The sequence below is a fragment of the Cavia porcellus genome, unplaced genomic scaffold, assembly GCF_034190915.1.
Source record: "Cavia porcellus strain 051 isolate PalLab524CR breed Dunkin Hartley unplaced genomic scaffold, mCavPor4.1 scaffold_25, whole genome shotgun sequence".
In the NCBI taxonomy this organism is placed as follows: domain Eukaryota; kingdom Metazoa; phylum Chordata; class Mammalia; order Rodentia; family Caviidae; genus Cavia; species Cavia porcellus.
The window spans coordinates 45,007,918-45,024,462 of record NW_026947508.1 but is presented as its reverse complement, the minus strand read 5'-3'; the positions used below and the strand labels follow the sequence as shown (position 1 = coordinate 45,024,462).

Sequence of the window (16,545 nt, the reverse complement as noted above, 5' to 3'; positions counted from 1 at the left end):
GTCTCTGCTTAATGTTAACCTTTTTTTTAGGAGACCTCAGTACCTATTTTGGCTCCTATCTCAGCATTCTTCATCACAACTTTATAAACAGAGATAACATGTCTATTGCTTTCGTCATATGTCCAATGCCTTGCATAAAAGGCATAAGATAAATTTTTATGGAATGGATGTATGAATAAATGTCCTTGATCAAGTGTTTGTTTTCTTTAATCATGCCAGTGTGGTTTAGTGGGATAAATTTAAAATCTTTGGAAAATTAATAAAACAAGTCTAACAATAGATATAACAGATAAAGCAGAATAGGTATAGTAGGACAGTCATGTCCTGATCAAGTACTAAGACTGAGTAAGCATTTATCCATAATCCACAAAGTAAAGAATAAATAACTTTCGTATATGTATATGTATATGTATATGTATATGTATATGTATATGTATATGTGTGTGTTTTGTTTGTATGCTAACCCTGTAGAGATAATTCTTCACTTTCCAAAGGACATTGAGTATTTGGCAAAAAATTTCAAGAACGAAGGATTTCTTGGTAGATTGTGAAATATAGGTAATTACCCGATACCATGTGTTTTCAAACCATGGGCCATGATCCCTTAGTAAATTCTGAAGTTGACTTGTCTGTTTACAACCAGTATTTTAAATAAAGGAGAAAGAAAAATAGAGTAGAATATAAAATATTGGACTGTACTGTAAGTTTTAAATGGTATTTCTTTTTATTTAACATACAAGTAACATATGAGTTCAGAGCTGGATTCAGTGCCCTTGAAGTAAGACTGTATACTTGGTAGGATGTGGTCTTACATAGAGGGGTCAAAAGTAGCAAGTTCCTCATGTTCCCTCCTTGAGTAACATCACTGTTCTCTAGTAGTCCTTGCCTCCATCTGCAGAATTAAGAAAGATTCTAAACATCTGTTCTTTCCTTTCTAACACCTTTAGTCTTCCGTTATTTGCTTTCATTCAATCAGAATTAATTTCATTACACCTTTACTCCATGTTTGTGCCAATCAGTCCAAGTAGTTTAAGATTTCTAGGTCTCCACTCATTCAATCATTATGGTCTCTGTACATCCCATTCCTGTCTTTTTACTCTTTTGTGTACAGTGCCTTAAACCTTTTTCCTGTTGAAGTAATTCATCCTTAGCAAAATTCTATCATCAACTTTTTGCCCTTACTTTACCAACTGAAATCTGTCTTCTTAAGGACATTGTTTCTTGGTACCTTTCTTAGTGTTAGTTTATTTATTTCCCAGTAGCCCTTGTGTCACTGGAATAAGTGGTAAAATACATATCCTCACTGTTCCTCGTTTCTAATTCTAGGTCTGTATTCATCCTTCCTCTCTAGAATTCTTTCAGTTTTAAGCTTAATGTCAAAATATTACATCACTTACTAAAGTTAGTTATTCATTTCCTAATTACTTATATTTCCTGGCTTGCAGTTGATCTGTTTCTTAATAATTTTAATATCTTTGTAAGTAAGTCTTCCAATATTTCAACCTGTTAGTTACTTCAGTAACTCCCTTCCAAGATCAGACCTATAATCTTATCATTTATTAATAATTATAATAACTTTCAACTTGATCCAAATTCCCCATTTTCTTTCTTTGTTAACCTTTTATCTTTTTGAGTTATTTCTTTTAGTATTTTGGCTCCAAACATTATAATTACCTTTATGACATCCTTCCTGTCTCTAGTAGGTTAAATTTCATCACTAGTTACTGTAATCATTATCCTGTGTATAATTTCAACTTCCTGCATTAAATCCAGAACTGGATTAAATCCAAATCTCTTGTCTGTTCTGTGCCTTATAACAGAATATTGTGAGATAAACAAAATCGTGCTGATTGGTATAACTTTAAATGTATGACCATGATCTTCTGAGAACCTCTTACTCTTATGAGGCAGTATAGTGTATCTTTCTGGTTTATCTGTATTCTCCTAAATAGTTATTCTTTCCTCAGATTTTCAAAATCCCACTTCTCCATTTGCTAACTGACGGCTTTGTTCTTTCCTGTATGGTTTCATTCACAGAGGTAATCACAAAAGAATTTCCACAAACTCCCAAATCTCTCTTTGTTACTTGCTTTTATCTTACCCACATATTCCCCTTTTTTGTGTGTGCTATTCAGGCTCCTGAAATCAGACTTTCACTTTGCTTTAGATGATACTCTGTGTTTCCTCTGCCCTATTCAGGGACACACTAATTCTCTTCTGTCCTATATCATTATTTTCTTTACTTAACAATTTACTGATAGCATTCAAATACAGTGCCATTTCTTTGAGAGAAAAAAATCTAGATTCTCTACCTGCTTCTAGGGATGATTCCATTTCTATAGACTCTTATATAACAGAACTTCTAAAGAGTTGGTTTTGTTATTTCTAATCTCTGCCTTCCCATTTCTTTTGAGCCCAATCGGAGCAGAAATGTACTACTGTTCTTGTTAAAATCACCATTGACTGCATTAATAAATTCAGTGGTTATCTTGTCCTATTTCAAGTCTTTCAGTTATCATTTGTATGCACTCAAAATTTTATATCTATTATTTACATCCCCTTTCTAAACTTGCTTTTTGAATTGCAGGTTTCTGTATCCTGCTGTTTACTTATCTTCTCCACTTGAATGTCTATTAAACATTTCACACTTAACATTTCCAAAATGAAAGTTTTAATCTCTAGTTTAATATCAGTTGATGGCAGTTTCATCTTTGTAGTCATTAAGTCTAAAATCTTTAGGATCATTATTGACATCTTTCTCTCATATGTAGTGTCTCTCTCTCTCTCTCTCTCTCTCTCTCTCTCTCTCTCTCTCTCTTTCTCCCTGTCTCCTTCCTTCCTTCCTGGAAATGGATTTAGTGCTATCTTCAAAATTAATCCGGAATCCAATTACTTTACACCATTTCTGTTAACCATCACACTATCACAACTTTATTTATATTTCATTGACCTGCTGTGTCATGCCTTCCTCTGTCAACCCCTTTCCCTTCCACTCTCAACAGTGCTGTCTGTCATTGCAATCCATTTGAAGCATAAATCCAATCATGTTACTCCAGTAGCTTTTGTCAAGAGTTAAAGTAAAAACCATTAATACCTCAGTACATTTTCTGTCACTGCCATGGCTGTTACCTTTGTGACCCATCTCCTACCAGTATTTATTTGGCTTTATTTACATGGGATTCCTTCTTGTTGCTAAACATTTCCTACTGACTGTTTTCCTTTGCCTGAAATCATCTTTGTATCTATATTATCATGCTTTGTTTCCTTCCTACCCTTCAATTCTTTGCTTAAATGTCACATTCTTTGAGATCTATCCTGATCACTCATTTTGAAGTTGCAAAACTCCCCTACCTCATATTCCTCATCCCCTTCTCCTGCTCCTTCTTTAAAAATGAAAGGAAAGCGAACAAACAAAAACTAATATTCAACAACATAGGTTACTTACATTGCTTATTCTTCTAAAATGTAAGCTTCAAGCTGGGTATGGTGTTGAACACTTATAATCCCAGCCCTGAAGCAGGCTAAAGCAAGAAGATCACTGCAAGTTTGAGACTAGCCGAACTATGTGGGAAGACCTTGTGTCAGAAAACCAAGAAATTAATAAATACCTCTTGAAGGTGGGTGTGATAACACATGCCTATAATCCCAGCACTCTGTGAGGCTGAGGTGGGAGGATTCCAAGTTCAAGCCTAACCTGGATGATTTAGGGAGACCCTGAAAATCCCTGTTCCCCTACCCAAAAAAAGGGTGTGCATATAGCTCAGTGTAGGATTAATCACTTAGTACCATTGAAAGATAAAATAGTCAGTTGAATAAGTATATGTCCTCAGTCATAATGTAATGATGTAAAACCTATTTTCTAATGTATATTGCTGTCTGAAAAAGTACTTCTGGAAGTATTTACAATGTATAAGAGTCTTGTGGCAAAGAAATTTAGTGAATTTGTTTGTAGTTATCAAGATAGAAAATCAGATGTAACCCCAGTGGTAGTTTACTCATGATAAACAGAACTTTAACAGAAATGATAAAGTAAAAATAAAATTTCCAGGAGACCATATCCAAGTTATGTAACCTGTCAGGCTGCAGCTGCTCATCAATAAAATAATTGGCTAGCCATGCTTGCTAAGATGTTTTTTAGCTCTAATGATTTCTAAAAACTTGCATTGCTAAATTTTACTGTAATATTCTGGAATGAAGTACCTGTTACTTTACTTCCAAGAATATACTTTCAATGAAGAAATTAATGATACCCAAATGTGTTGTCTGCTTGTATCTGTTCTTGAGCTAAAGAAATAATATTTTAATCTTCAGATCTGTACTAATTTGTAATATATATATGTAAAGCAAAGTTATTTGGGTTCAGCAATTTATGTTTTTAGAGAATTCTCATGCAGTTAGGAAATTACTGAAAAATGAAAAATGAAACTGCTAATTAGGGGCTGGGGGTATTGCACAGTGGCTCAGTACCTACTTGACAAGCATGAGGTCCTGAGTTTAATTCCTGATAAATCTCTCCCCAAACACAAACTACAAATATGCTAGTTTTTCTAGAACTATTAAAAATCTTATGTTTTCTTTTCCTTTTTCAGACGGTCTTAAAATCGCTACACTTGCCAAAAAACAACAGTCTTTATGTTCTTACACCAGATTTGCCACCACCTTCATCATCTAGTCATGCTGGGTAAGGTCTTTGCATTTTCTGGGAATCTTGAGTTGAAAAGTTTGTTGCTTTTAAACTGTATGTAAACATAAAAATTAAATCAAACAAAAATCTCATGAAAGGCTTAACTTACCAGCAACTATTAAGTACTTTAATTTTCAAACTATTGGGCTGAATAATTTTTTTTTTTAAATACAGGGTCTCACCATATATTACAGGCTGGCCTTGAACTCATTTACGTAGCCTAGACTGGCTTCTAACTCATGACTATCCTCCTGCCTCAGCCTTCCAAGTGCTGGGATTACAGGATTGTGCCACTATGCCCAGCTTAATTTAAAGCCAATCTTTAGCAAAATACTATTAGTATATTAAAAATACTCAAATGGCCCTTTGATTGGAGGGAAAAGATTAGAATAGAGATAAGATAAAGAGTAATGAACCTCAGGTTCTCATTGCTAAAGAAGGCATATCTCTGGGGAAACTTTCAGTAAGCTCTGTGAAATAACATTAAAAAGTTTTATTCTTGGTTGGGTTGTGGCTCAGTAGTAGAGGGTTTGCTTGCCTTGCCTGTGCAAAGCTTGGGTTCAATCCCTAGCATTTGAGGGAAAAAGATTTTCTCTATTTGAAATAAAGATTTTTGTTGCTTGTTTCAGTTGTCACAGTGGGACCAGTTATATTTATAGAATAATTGAATGGTTTTATTTTATTTTGCCATGCTAGATATTGAACCCAAGGAACACTTAGCTATACTTTCAACCCTTAAAATTTTTTTTTTTATTTTATATTTGATACAGGATTTCTCTACATTGCCCATGATGGCCTCAAGCTTGCAATCCTCCTGCCTCAGCCTTCTGTGTAGTTTGTTTTACAGCATAGAATACTATGTCTGGCTGATTTTAATATTTACTGTATATTAAGTTTATTATTGATATGAAACAAATGATCTATAGTAACTGATTATGCTAATGATAAGATAATTTTTGGTAATCTTTTTATACAGTATTATCTCAGAACTATGTGTAAATTACTTTTTGATTTTCATGGTTTTTATACACATTTTTCTCTTAATGCAATTTGGTGTTTTTGTTTTATTTTTAAGCAGATATTCATAACCCTAAACTTTGTTTCTAAACTTTATTCCTAAGCTCTTCTCCCAGATACCTGTCAAAATACTTTAATTTTTTTGCGTATGTTTTTACCATAGTAGAAATCCTAATCAGGAACATTAAATCTGATGTAATTGTATTTGTAGGCTGTTAGTTTGTTTTGTCTTAAGACTTTAAAGAGTTTATATGTTGCTCTCTATTTTATATATTTAGATAATATATTAATGGGACCTGGAATTTGTACAGTGTTACAAAAATAAAAGCTACAGGCTTGTAGTACTTGTAGTCCTTTTGTTTATAGTAATGTTGATATAATCATCAGGTGAGATTACATTAGACAGTCATAGGTATGATTCTGTATCTAGTCAGATAAAACATTATTTTGTAGTTTAGTTAACAAAGTGTAATCACTGTCATACAATATGTAATCCATGTAATATAATTAAAAGCAGACAGGAGAAATCACTGTAATCTAGTGCTTTCCAGTAGTATGATTAAATGGACTTATTAAAATGTCTTCCTGGACTAATGGAAATGTTTTTCATCGCTATGTGGCTGATCTCTGTTTGCCAGTCATTCAGTCCCTGGACGAGTAGGTGTAGAGACAGAGTTGCTGCAGTAGCAGGGTTTAAAGGAGAATGAGAATTTAAAGAAAAATACTTAAAAATCCATTTAGTTGGCTTTGTGGATTTTTTTTTTTTTTTAGCAAATTATAATAACATTGTTTTCTTGTGTTGGGGCAATAAGAAAGAAAAAAATTAACGGTCAAACGGAAAATGCAGTGTGAGGTGGGGCCTGTGGAGATTCCTGATATAAAAGTCAAGTTAGTACACATTTTCTAAAAATCTAACTAAAATATCAGGGTTTTTTGTTGTTGTTGTTGTATGTTTATCTATTATATGTTTTTGTAAAAATAAAGATTACTTTTTATAACACACATCTTTAATGCTTATTTCATGGAAACAACTTGATTGATTGATTGATTGATTGATTGACTGATGCAGGAATTGAACTCAATGCCTTGTGCATGTCAGGCCAGCAATCTATCACTAAACTATGTCCTCAGCCTTTAATGGAAACAATTTTTTTTAAGGCCATGTGGAAACTTAAAAGCTAATGGTGATAATTGTTTTTAACTTGTGATTTTCATTTTATTTAGTGTTTTCACTAAATAAAAATAACTGTTGAATTCTTAAACTAGTGGAGTACAAAAAAATTTCCTAGTGAAAGTTATGTGACACATTACTAAAATAATTCAGAAGTAATCTTGTTTTAGTCTCTATAATGAATCAAATTGGTTTGTTTTTCAGAATCTTGTTATAATTGATGAATTCTTAAAAACTTTATTTGTAACTTGTTACCTAATTTGCAGTCTTCAAAGGAAAAAATAAAATGTAATTCTGGTTCTTGGGCATTGGCATATGAATAGTACAGTTCTAAAATGAATAGAGAAAAATTGGAAAATTTGTATATATGTTATTTCCCTCTCTTCATCTCAGAACTGAAATTTTGAAATTTTAAAAAATAAGTATATTTTATTTAGGTGATTGGTTTATTTAATTGATTTTTAAAATATTTTTCTCTGAAATGAGTTCAGTTAATGTTAGAAGAGGGAAGGCAGTTAGTTGGATAATACCCTTAATTACAGTGCTGAGTACTTCTGCTAGATTTTACCATTCCAACTTCAGTGGAATGGCAGACATTAGATCTTGTTTTTTTTCTTAACATATAAAATACTGATCTTCTCTAAAGAATCTAAATAGCATTAGCATTGTGTGTCACCTTTTAAAAATGTATTATGATAAAATTAGAAAGTAATATGACTGTAATTCATCTCTCCCCCAAAAATACATCAAACTCCAATGATAAAAATCCGGGATTCTATTGAGAGCTTGGCTGAGGCTTTAGATTTTAGTAAAATGAGAAGCATCACTTCCATTTCTACACAATCCAGTAAGCTATAGTATATTACATGTGAAAGCATAATTTAAATGAATTATGTATACTATAGTAATTCCTTTAAAATTCACTTGATTCTTACATCTCTGCAAAGATACAGGCTTATTTTAATGCTTTTATTTTATAGATAAGAAAAATGAGGTGTTTAGAATAGTTAAGAAGATTGAAATGCAAAAAAAAAAAAAGTTTGAAATGCTTAGCAAATTTATGTGGATTGATTGAGATCAGTAGTAAATGCTTCTGACCCAGAAGACTGCTCCATCTATTAGAGCTTTCAGACCACTGCCAGAATATGCAAAGCTGTGTCTCAAAGGCAAATTATTTTTAGAGACTGCCTTCTAAAATGAGGTTTGTTTTTAAAAATCTTGTAATTTATTGTCATATATCCTCTGAAGGGCATTTGCTTATTATTTCACTTATTTTAGTTCTAAAGAATATTTATGAAACTTCAGTGTGTGAATTCACTTGCAGTCCATTATAATAAAACAGATATAAACTAACATACTCTTAAATTTTCTACTGACCAACCATCTTCTCAAGTTTTGTTGCAAATTACAGATATACAAAACTGTACCTTCAACGAGAAACCAATTTTCTGAGCACGGTGGTACATGCCTTTAATTCCAGCATTCGAGATGCTGAAGCAGGAGAACTGCCACAAGTTTGAAGCCTCTGAGTGCAAAGCTAGCCTAAACTACATAGTGAGACCCTGTCTTAAAAAAAACCCAAACCAAAACAGAAACCTTAATTTTCCTGCCACTAAGGGGTGCCTAGTAATTGAGTCTGTTACAATTTCTTTTTGGGGAGAAAAAGGTACAAGAGCAATAAAATAGCTGTATGAACACATAATTGAGTTCAGAATGATTTTAAAGTAAATCATACTCTTCAGGAAACAATTTAAAGCTTTTTAAGAATTTAAGAACTCTTTAATCATAGTTTTTATAATACTTTAAATGCATTTTAAACCCTTTAAAAAAGTTAATCAGATTTCATTAATTGAAACATTGAAGCTTCTATGACACAACAGTAAATTAAACTATAATTAATAGTAAAATTAGGGGAGAATACTACTTGTTTCATATTAATGGGAGGATTCAAGTTTATCAGTAGTTTATTTAATTATTTGCTAGATAAAGACAAACTGTCAAGAAGCTTGTAAGCTATTCCTTTATGAATTTGAAAATTCTTCCCTTTACAGAAAGGTTCCTTGAGTACTACTCATTCCACATGATCCTTCTAAAGCTCAAGGGTGCTTTATCCTCTAGTTTTTATAAGTTTTCTTTTCTATACTTGCTTTAAATGTTGGTGTTCTCTAGAGTTCCATTCTCGCAGTCTCTTATTGTACCTTCTTCCTGATACTCTCAGTCTTTCCATTTTTATGATATATATATATATGGATATATAGATAATTTACAGTAATCTTGTATGTAATCCAAAATTGAATGTCTATAACTAAGATATCTTCCTGAGAAATTGTGCTTATGCCTATAATTTTGTCTCCAGTGAGTAACAGTGAAAAATACTGAGGTGTATTTTGGTTAGGATGATGATTACCAAAAAGATCACTGGGTTGGGCATGCAGGTAATTGATGACTTTGTTAAAGCCAATTTTGGTAGCATAATGAAAATGATAACTAGATTATGGTAGATTTTAAGGGATAAATGAGAAATACAGAATAGAAGTTAATGTTATTTTTAGAAAACTGGACTAGAAGGGAAACAGTAAGATAAAGACATTGTGGAGACTAGAAGGGAAAAAGTAAGATTAAGAAAGAAACAGCAAATAGGAAAAACTTGAGCAAATGAAATGGGTTGTGGTGGGGAATGGCAATAAAAGGATATGGGAATGCCTTAGGCTGTTCAATTTTTGTTTAAAGAAGGCCTGAGATACTGATTAACTTTAGTTCACATTAAAAAAAATTAAACATGTCTAAATTTTATAACTAAAGGTAATAAGTACTAAAGATAAATAATCTTAATAATTCTAGAAAAAAGAATGAGAAATTCAGGTAGGAATTCAATAGGTAGGAATAGAATAAAAAGTACAGGAAAACAAAGAGCATAGCCAACATAGCAAAATAAATAAAATACAGCAGAAATAATAAAGAAGAGAACCATTAAGCTTTCCAATTAAAGCTCTGTTTCAAGTTGTAAAAAAGTATGTTAAAGAAATGACAGAGAAATGATGGACAGAAAAATATTTGTTCTGAATAGCCCAGGCAAATACTAACTAAAGGTAATGTGTAGAATATTAATATTACACAAAAGTGAATGTGAGGCAAATAGCATTGAAGGAGAGTTTTCCAAGAAGATGTGACAGTGATGGACTTATGTGTACAGGTCAACAAAATTAGATGGAATTTTATGGAGAAATACACTGATCACAATCATAGATCAAAGTTTTCAGAAACTAATGAAAGCCAAATTCTCTTCATTTTTATGACAAATTACAGAAAATATGGTATCTCTTATTTATAGTTGTCTTTTTTACAAATAGTAATTTAGTCTCACTGTTAGACCTTGATATTTTTGAACTTGGTTTTAGTTTCAGTTAATTCTTTAATGGTTTCATATGCAGATAGTGTTGGTGTCTGGTTCTGAAAGTTGCTGTTAACTGTGGTTTTGAATTAGTTGTCCTGTTTGCAAGCTGGAGTAAATTCTGATTGCTAGTTGGGACTACTATGATATTTGAGTAAACTACTACTATTGAAATAGAGCACTTTTTCTTTTCTTAGAAAATTACTGGTAAGAAAGCAGGTGACATTAATCCTGAATTAGGCAGGAATAGACTTGTTAGCTTTTTTAGTGAATGCTGTGGGAGAAGTTGAGTAGTAAATAAAAATTGTTGAGTTCTGGGTCCAGCTGTACTACACAGTCTCTGTTAAGACTTTAGGAAGGTTGCGCCTCTGCTCTGGGCCTCGGATACTATCTGAAAATAGAGGCGCTTCTAGACTCTTAAGCATTCATGATTCTACACACCTTTATTTCCTTCTAGGGTTAGCATTGGATTTACCATAAAATCAGTAGTCAAACAGAAAAACAAAACTGCTTTAATATGCAGACAAGCGACCAAAGGATTTTGTGGCTTAGTTTTAACTGAGATCTTTCACCCGTTATGCCAGATCTAAACTTTAGGGCTCATATTCTCTATTGGCCTATAGGAAGAGTTATGACTCAGTCTTCAGAATCAGATGGATCGATGCAACAGGTTGCTTCACCAACCTAGTTGCAATAGCTTAGGTAAGTCAGACTTGCCCAGGGTATACCTACCATAGCAAGTAAGAAAATGGAAGAGAATTGTGAATTGGGGCCCAGGAAGTGGAAAAGGAAGTTGCCAGTTTCATTTCCACCTTCTGTGAAACTTAACCTGGTACTTATGATCTTGTGAGTAATTCTTATTGCCTCCTTTCTTTTCTGGGAAAATCTAGAATGAGTGAAACATACTACAGATGGTTTCATTAAACCTCCCCCCTTTGGGGGAGAATCAGCAGGAACAGAAATTTTATCCTCCCTGTGAAAGAGACAGAAGACTAAGGGAAAAGCCCCTCTGCCCCTATACCTTGCTGAGTTTTCCTTGTAACCTTACAGTCTTTTTCCAACTCTTTACATTTGTTATTTGCTCCACTCTGCCCATTAAGCTTTGTAGAGTAAGAGAATAACCAAGATACTCTGACTCTATTTCTGCTTCTTGATACCATCCGTTTGTTCTCTTAGCTATTGTCTTGGCAGAGAAGTGCCATCCTTTGGGCAATAGGTATGTTGATATTCATATATTTTCATATAGTGTGCTTTTTTCTTTTTCACATTCCCACTGCTTTCATCCCCACCTCTCTCATTCTATCCTGGCCTGTCCTAGCCACTCTTCTGCCTTTATTTAAAACAAGTGAATAAATAAATAAAGATAACTAGGAACTATGGTGTGATTTAGTTATTTGAAGGACATTCTAAAGCTGTTTTTGTATGGTTCTCATCCATCTGTTTTTCCAGTACTTCACAATCTGTACAAATATGCATCCTAGTAATGTTTTTACCCTTTTGTGTCAGCTTGACTATTTGATTTTTTGGTATACTCTGTCATCACAAGCTAAGTCATATCCCAGAGCTTAGGATAAGAATGATGCTATAGGATATTGTCTTTGAATGGAACAAAAGCAGTCACCTATGTGAACCAGTCTCATTTTATGACTGGATGAACCAAGATTGAGAAGAGATTAAAGTCAATTGAGGCTTTAGCATCTTTTCTTAGATGAGCTAAATGATAATTTCTGCCACCTGGGAGAATAGAGAAGGGCAAGTATGATTAAATAAGATAGCATATATGAGCATTAGGCCTGTAACATTAGTGGCACTTAAATTTAAAAGAATGCATTATAGTAAAAGATTCATTCTCATGAATCCCCTTTAGAACATTACCTTTCTTGTCAAACACAGGTATAATTTTAACACTTCCTGAAGCAGTTTTAGCTCTTTCCTCTATGTCTTTAGTTATATAGCTGCAGCTTTACCTTTCATGTCATTTTGACTTTATAAAAGAGCAAGAAGTCACAAAGTACTATATTCAATGAATAAGGCAAATGATGACATACTATAGTGTTGTGATAAACCTGATTTTCCATTGGATTGCACTTGGCAGTCATATTCACTGTATTTTTGATCACACCTAATAAAGACACAAAAGAAAATTTTTCAAAAAGTGGTAAGACCAGGTGTGGTGGTGCATGTAGTCCCAACATGTAAAAGGTTGAGGCAAGGGGATTTCTGGGAATTCAAGGCCAGCCTTTGCTATAAAGTGAGTTCGAGGTCAGCTTGAACTGCATAGTGAAATCCTGTCTCAAAAGAAAGTGTGGTAGAAAGTTAAGAATGATAATGATGGGATGAAGGTGTTGGGACAGTTGTTTGAGAGGGGACTTAAAGGCAATGTGTCTTTTACTGTAATAACTTTTTAGAAAAATTTAAAGTCACCATATATAGTGATAGCAATGCCAACAAATGTATGATTTCCATTTACACCTCCTATGTTCTTTAAATGGATGTGTCAAATGATGTAGCACTTGAGAATAGGTGAATGACTGCCAATAAGGGATTCCTTTGAACAAAGTTTGTTTGCTTGCAGTCCTGGGAAACAAACTCAGGGGATGATGCTTTCCAGGCAAGAGCTGTACCACTGAGCTACATTCCCAGCTCTGAATAAGTATTTTTATTATCAAATTAAGAAAAAAATGTGTTTTAAATTCTTTAATATCACCCACCAAATAATTCTCTGCGGTTTAATTGGCAGTGATTTTTTTGAGTGTGTTTTCCTCATGATAGCTTTTTAGTGATTAATGTCTATAAAGTTCTTCTGTATGGCAGTTTTTTAAATGGCCTATACACTAACAGTTTTCTGAAAACTATATATGGAAGTGCATATCTGGAATGAATTAATTGTATTCTTTCTTCTAAAATTTTTAAAATAATTTTTTGTTTTTACAAGAATATGTGCAAAAACATAAGTGTTATAATATGAACAATGCATGATTTGATGTATGACTTAAAATAGATTACTTCTCAGCGATACGTTGGCAGTCATTATTTCAAGCACATTATTGTGATTGCTATTTAAGTTAAATTTATTTCTAGAAAGTATTATTAGACTTTGTGAAAGTGAAATTTGGAAATATTGTTTGGTAAATGTTTCTTAATAGGGAGCTCCTTAAAAATGTCTCATTTTAAGAAGACATTTCCCCAAAGTTATGCATTCTGGATGAAAAAAGAAACATGTTCCCAATTAAAGCATCAATGGAGATAGCAACACATCTAATTGGAGTGATGTACCAAACCCATTTATACAGTTAACTGCCTATTGATAGGTCACCAACTACTGGGATTAGCTTGTTAGGTTCACACTTTGAAAAGGAACTACACTTATTGTCCATGACTGGGGAACTAGTTGATTTAATGGATAGCTGAAACTTGGTCAGTAATACATGAAAAAAAATTGATATATCTATAAATAATTTTTTCAACTTATTTTTTCTACATGCATAGAATTATGCTTTGACACTTTTGATATGTACTACTTTATGGATCACAATGTATTACTGTCACCACTAATTACATTTTTATTAACTTACATATTTTGGTTATTTTTGAATCAAATGTATCACTATATGGATAAACAGTAATTATAGATACAAAGCAACCAGAACTTTGAAATTATCATGAAAATTTTATTAGGAATTGTATGAAACAAAATGTTTGTTTATCTAAACATATTTAATTGCCAGCGAAGAAAGCAATTAAAAGTAGCTGCAGAGTAAGAGACTAACCTTTGTTAAACATGGTTTTAAGATTGTTACAGAACTTGTGGTGATGATAACATGGTCTCTTGGAGGATGTTAACAATTGTAGCAGAGTGTTAATTAAGAATGATGTCATCTGCAGCTCAGAATTATTAGTATCATATGTTATTAGCTGGACAGGAGCAAAACCTAGTTTCAGTCATGATAATAACCCAATCATATTTGCAGTGCAAAGATTAACATTTTATTTTTATGCTGTTCCTGAGACAGTTTAAAAATCCTGAATGAAATACAGTCATAAGTAAACATCAAGGCCCTAGCTCATTTACATATGTGCCAGATTTTCAAACTGATTGCTATTTGAACCTAATCTGTCATTGCTGGCTGCATTAGCTACAACAAACATTGCATTTACATATTGATTTCTTATTTTGTTTTTGTGTAAATAATCCATAATTATAGTAAATTTGGTCTTTTGTTGACAAGACCTCATATGACTAAGTTTCGAATAGAAATTTAAATTGCCACGTGTCATGCTTTTTAATATAAAATCTGATGTATCTAAAAGGATAAAAAGATCCTTATAGATGACAAAATATTCAACAAACAAAAATGTTTAGTGCCTTTTAGAAATATAAATTACAAAGTATTAATGAAAAATTCATTAGTCCATTCTAAAATTATGTTCTTATAATAAAAATCATATTAATCTCAAAAAATTATTAGTTTCAACATCAGGCTCTATTTTAAAAATAAAATGTAGTATAAATGTACCAGATAATCATTTTATATTGATAGTTTTTTTTTTAAATAACCAGTGGAAGAAAAGAATCAGCATATACCACAGCAGAAATAAAGCGAGACTTACAATCTTTAATATTTTACTCATTTTAATTACACATGCAACATTGATTTAAGAAATAAAATTTTACTGCTGATAACTCAGAAGTGTCATTTTGCATACAGTATTATTAAGTAGCAATGGCAACAAACCTCGTGTGTTGTATTTCTGAAGTTAAAAATATTGAGCCCTGGGGAGAGGGAGAAAAAAAAAAAATATTGAGCCCTTTGAATTGGAAAAAGTGGGACTATTAGGTTATTTAAACATATTATGGTAAAGTTTTTAAAGTGGAAACGTAATTTATATACAACAAATGTGCAGTTCTTGAGTGACTCCAGGCTCTATGAGTTTTGACACAAACATTGCTTTCTGCCTTTGGTTTTAGTGAATGAGATGTTTAGTTTGGATGTGGGTGTACAAGTATTAGTTCTAGTTTAGAAACCTGTACTAAGTGAATGACAGCTTTTTACTTGAGTGCTGCAAATACAAAAGTTGTAAAAGGTCTTATGTTAGTCATGTTGGGTTGCCATAACAAAATGCAACAGACAGGCTGGCTATAACAACATGCATGTTTTTATAGTTCCAGGGGCTGGGTGGACTCCAGGATCAAGGTGCCAACAGATTGATTTCCTGGTGAGGGCCCTCATCCTGGCTTGACTGTCTTGCAAGTGTTCTCACATGGTAGAAAGACAAAAAACTATGGACTCTAAATTTAGTCTTCCAAGAATACTATTCTCATCACTAAGCCCCAGCCTCATAACCTCATCTAAATTATGTTTTAGAGGACTCATTTCCAAATAATATTATGGGAGTTAAGGCTTCAACATGTGGATTTTGGGGAGAACACAGACTTTACATCTGTAACAGCCTTAAAGTCCAAGTGTTAATTTGTCTCTCCTAGTCTAGTTGCTTACTTTTGATGAATTTATACCTTATAGTGAGTGCCTCCTCTAGAACTGTTACGTTTAATAGGTAACACGCTGGTCAAATTTGTAGAATGAAGACTTTCAGAAAAAATTCTGGATTTGAAGAATTGGGGTAGAGAAAATCTTTCAATTCATGTTATTTTTCTTGGTTCAAGATACCTTCCCTTATTAATATGCCACCCTATGAGATGGGCCTGCTGCTACATAGCAGGAAGGAAGTCATTCTTTATTCTTCAGGAGTTAAGGGCATAATTGTAGCTACATGGTGATCAAAATGGTGGTTTTGTTCCTGTAATATAGCGTGAAGTTAACCTTGAAAATACCACTAAATCATGTATATTAAAATACTCGTAAGCTTTTTCATGTTCTGCTGAAGTCTTCTCTATTTGCTTAAGATGATGAAGAAATTAGCTTAAGATGCTAAAGACAACTGTTATATTTATTTTCTCAGTGTTTTTGGTTTTATTATATTTGATATATAAAAGCTAATATTTTATAGCTTTATGTATTTTCATGTACAGAAGTGCCTGTACTTGGGCCTTAGTTTTATTTATTAGGGTCTGTGTATTAAAGTTTTCCATACTTAATTTTCCATATTAAAAAAAGCAGAGGTAAATGTAAAATGTATAAATTAAGCCATTGAATTAAAATTACATTGACATTCATTAAGAGGCAGATATTTGACAGATAACATCTATGTTCTTGATAAATATTCATAGTTAAATGGAAATGTTATCTTTCCAGGCATAGATAATATTCTGCTTATAAAAGT

General features: G+C 32.7%; 1 protein-coding gene across 4 annotated transcripts in view; it reads left to right on the top strand.

Annotated features, from left to right (window-relative positions):
• Faf1 (Fas associated factor 1) overlaps positions 1-16,545 on the top strand; it is a 459,740-nt gene that overhangs the window by 174,630 nt on the left and 268,565 nt on the right. For all 4 annotated transcript variants that reach the window (XM_063236491.1, XM_063236490.1, XM_063236492.1 and 1 more), the window contains one exon: positions 4,590-4,681. In XM_063236491.1, coding sequence (XP_063092561.1) covers positions 4,590-4,681 — 92 coding nt within the window. The remainder of the gene's footprint in view (positions 1-4,589; positions 4,682-16,545) is intronic.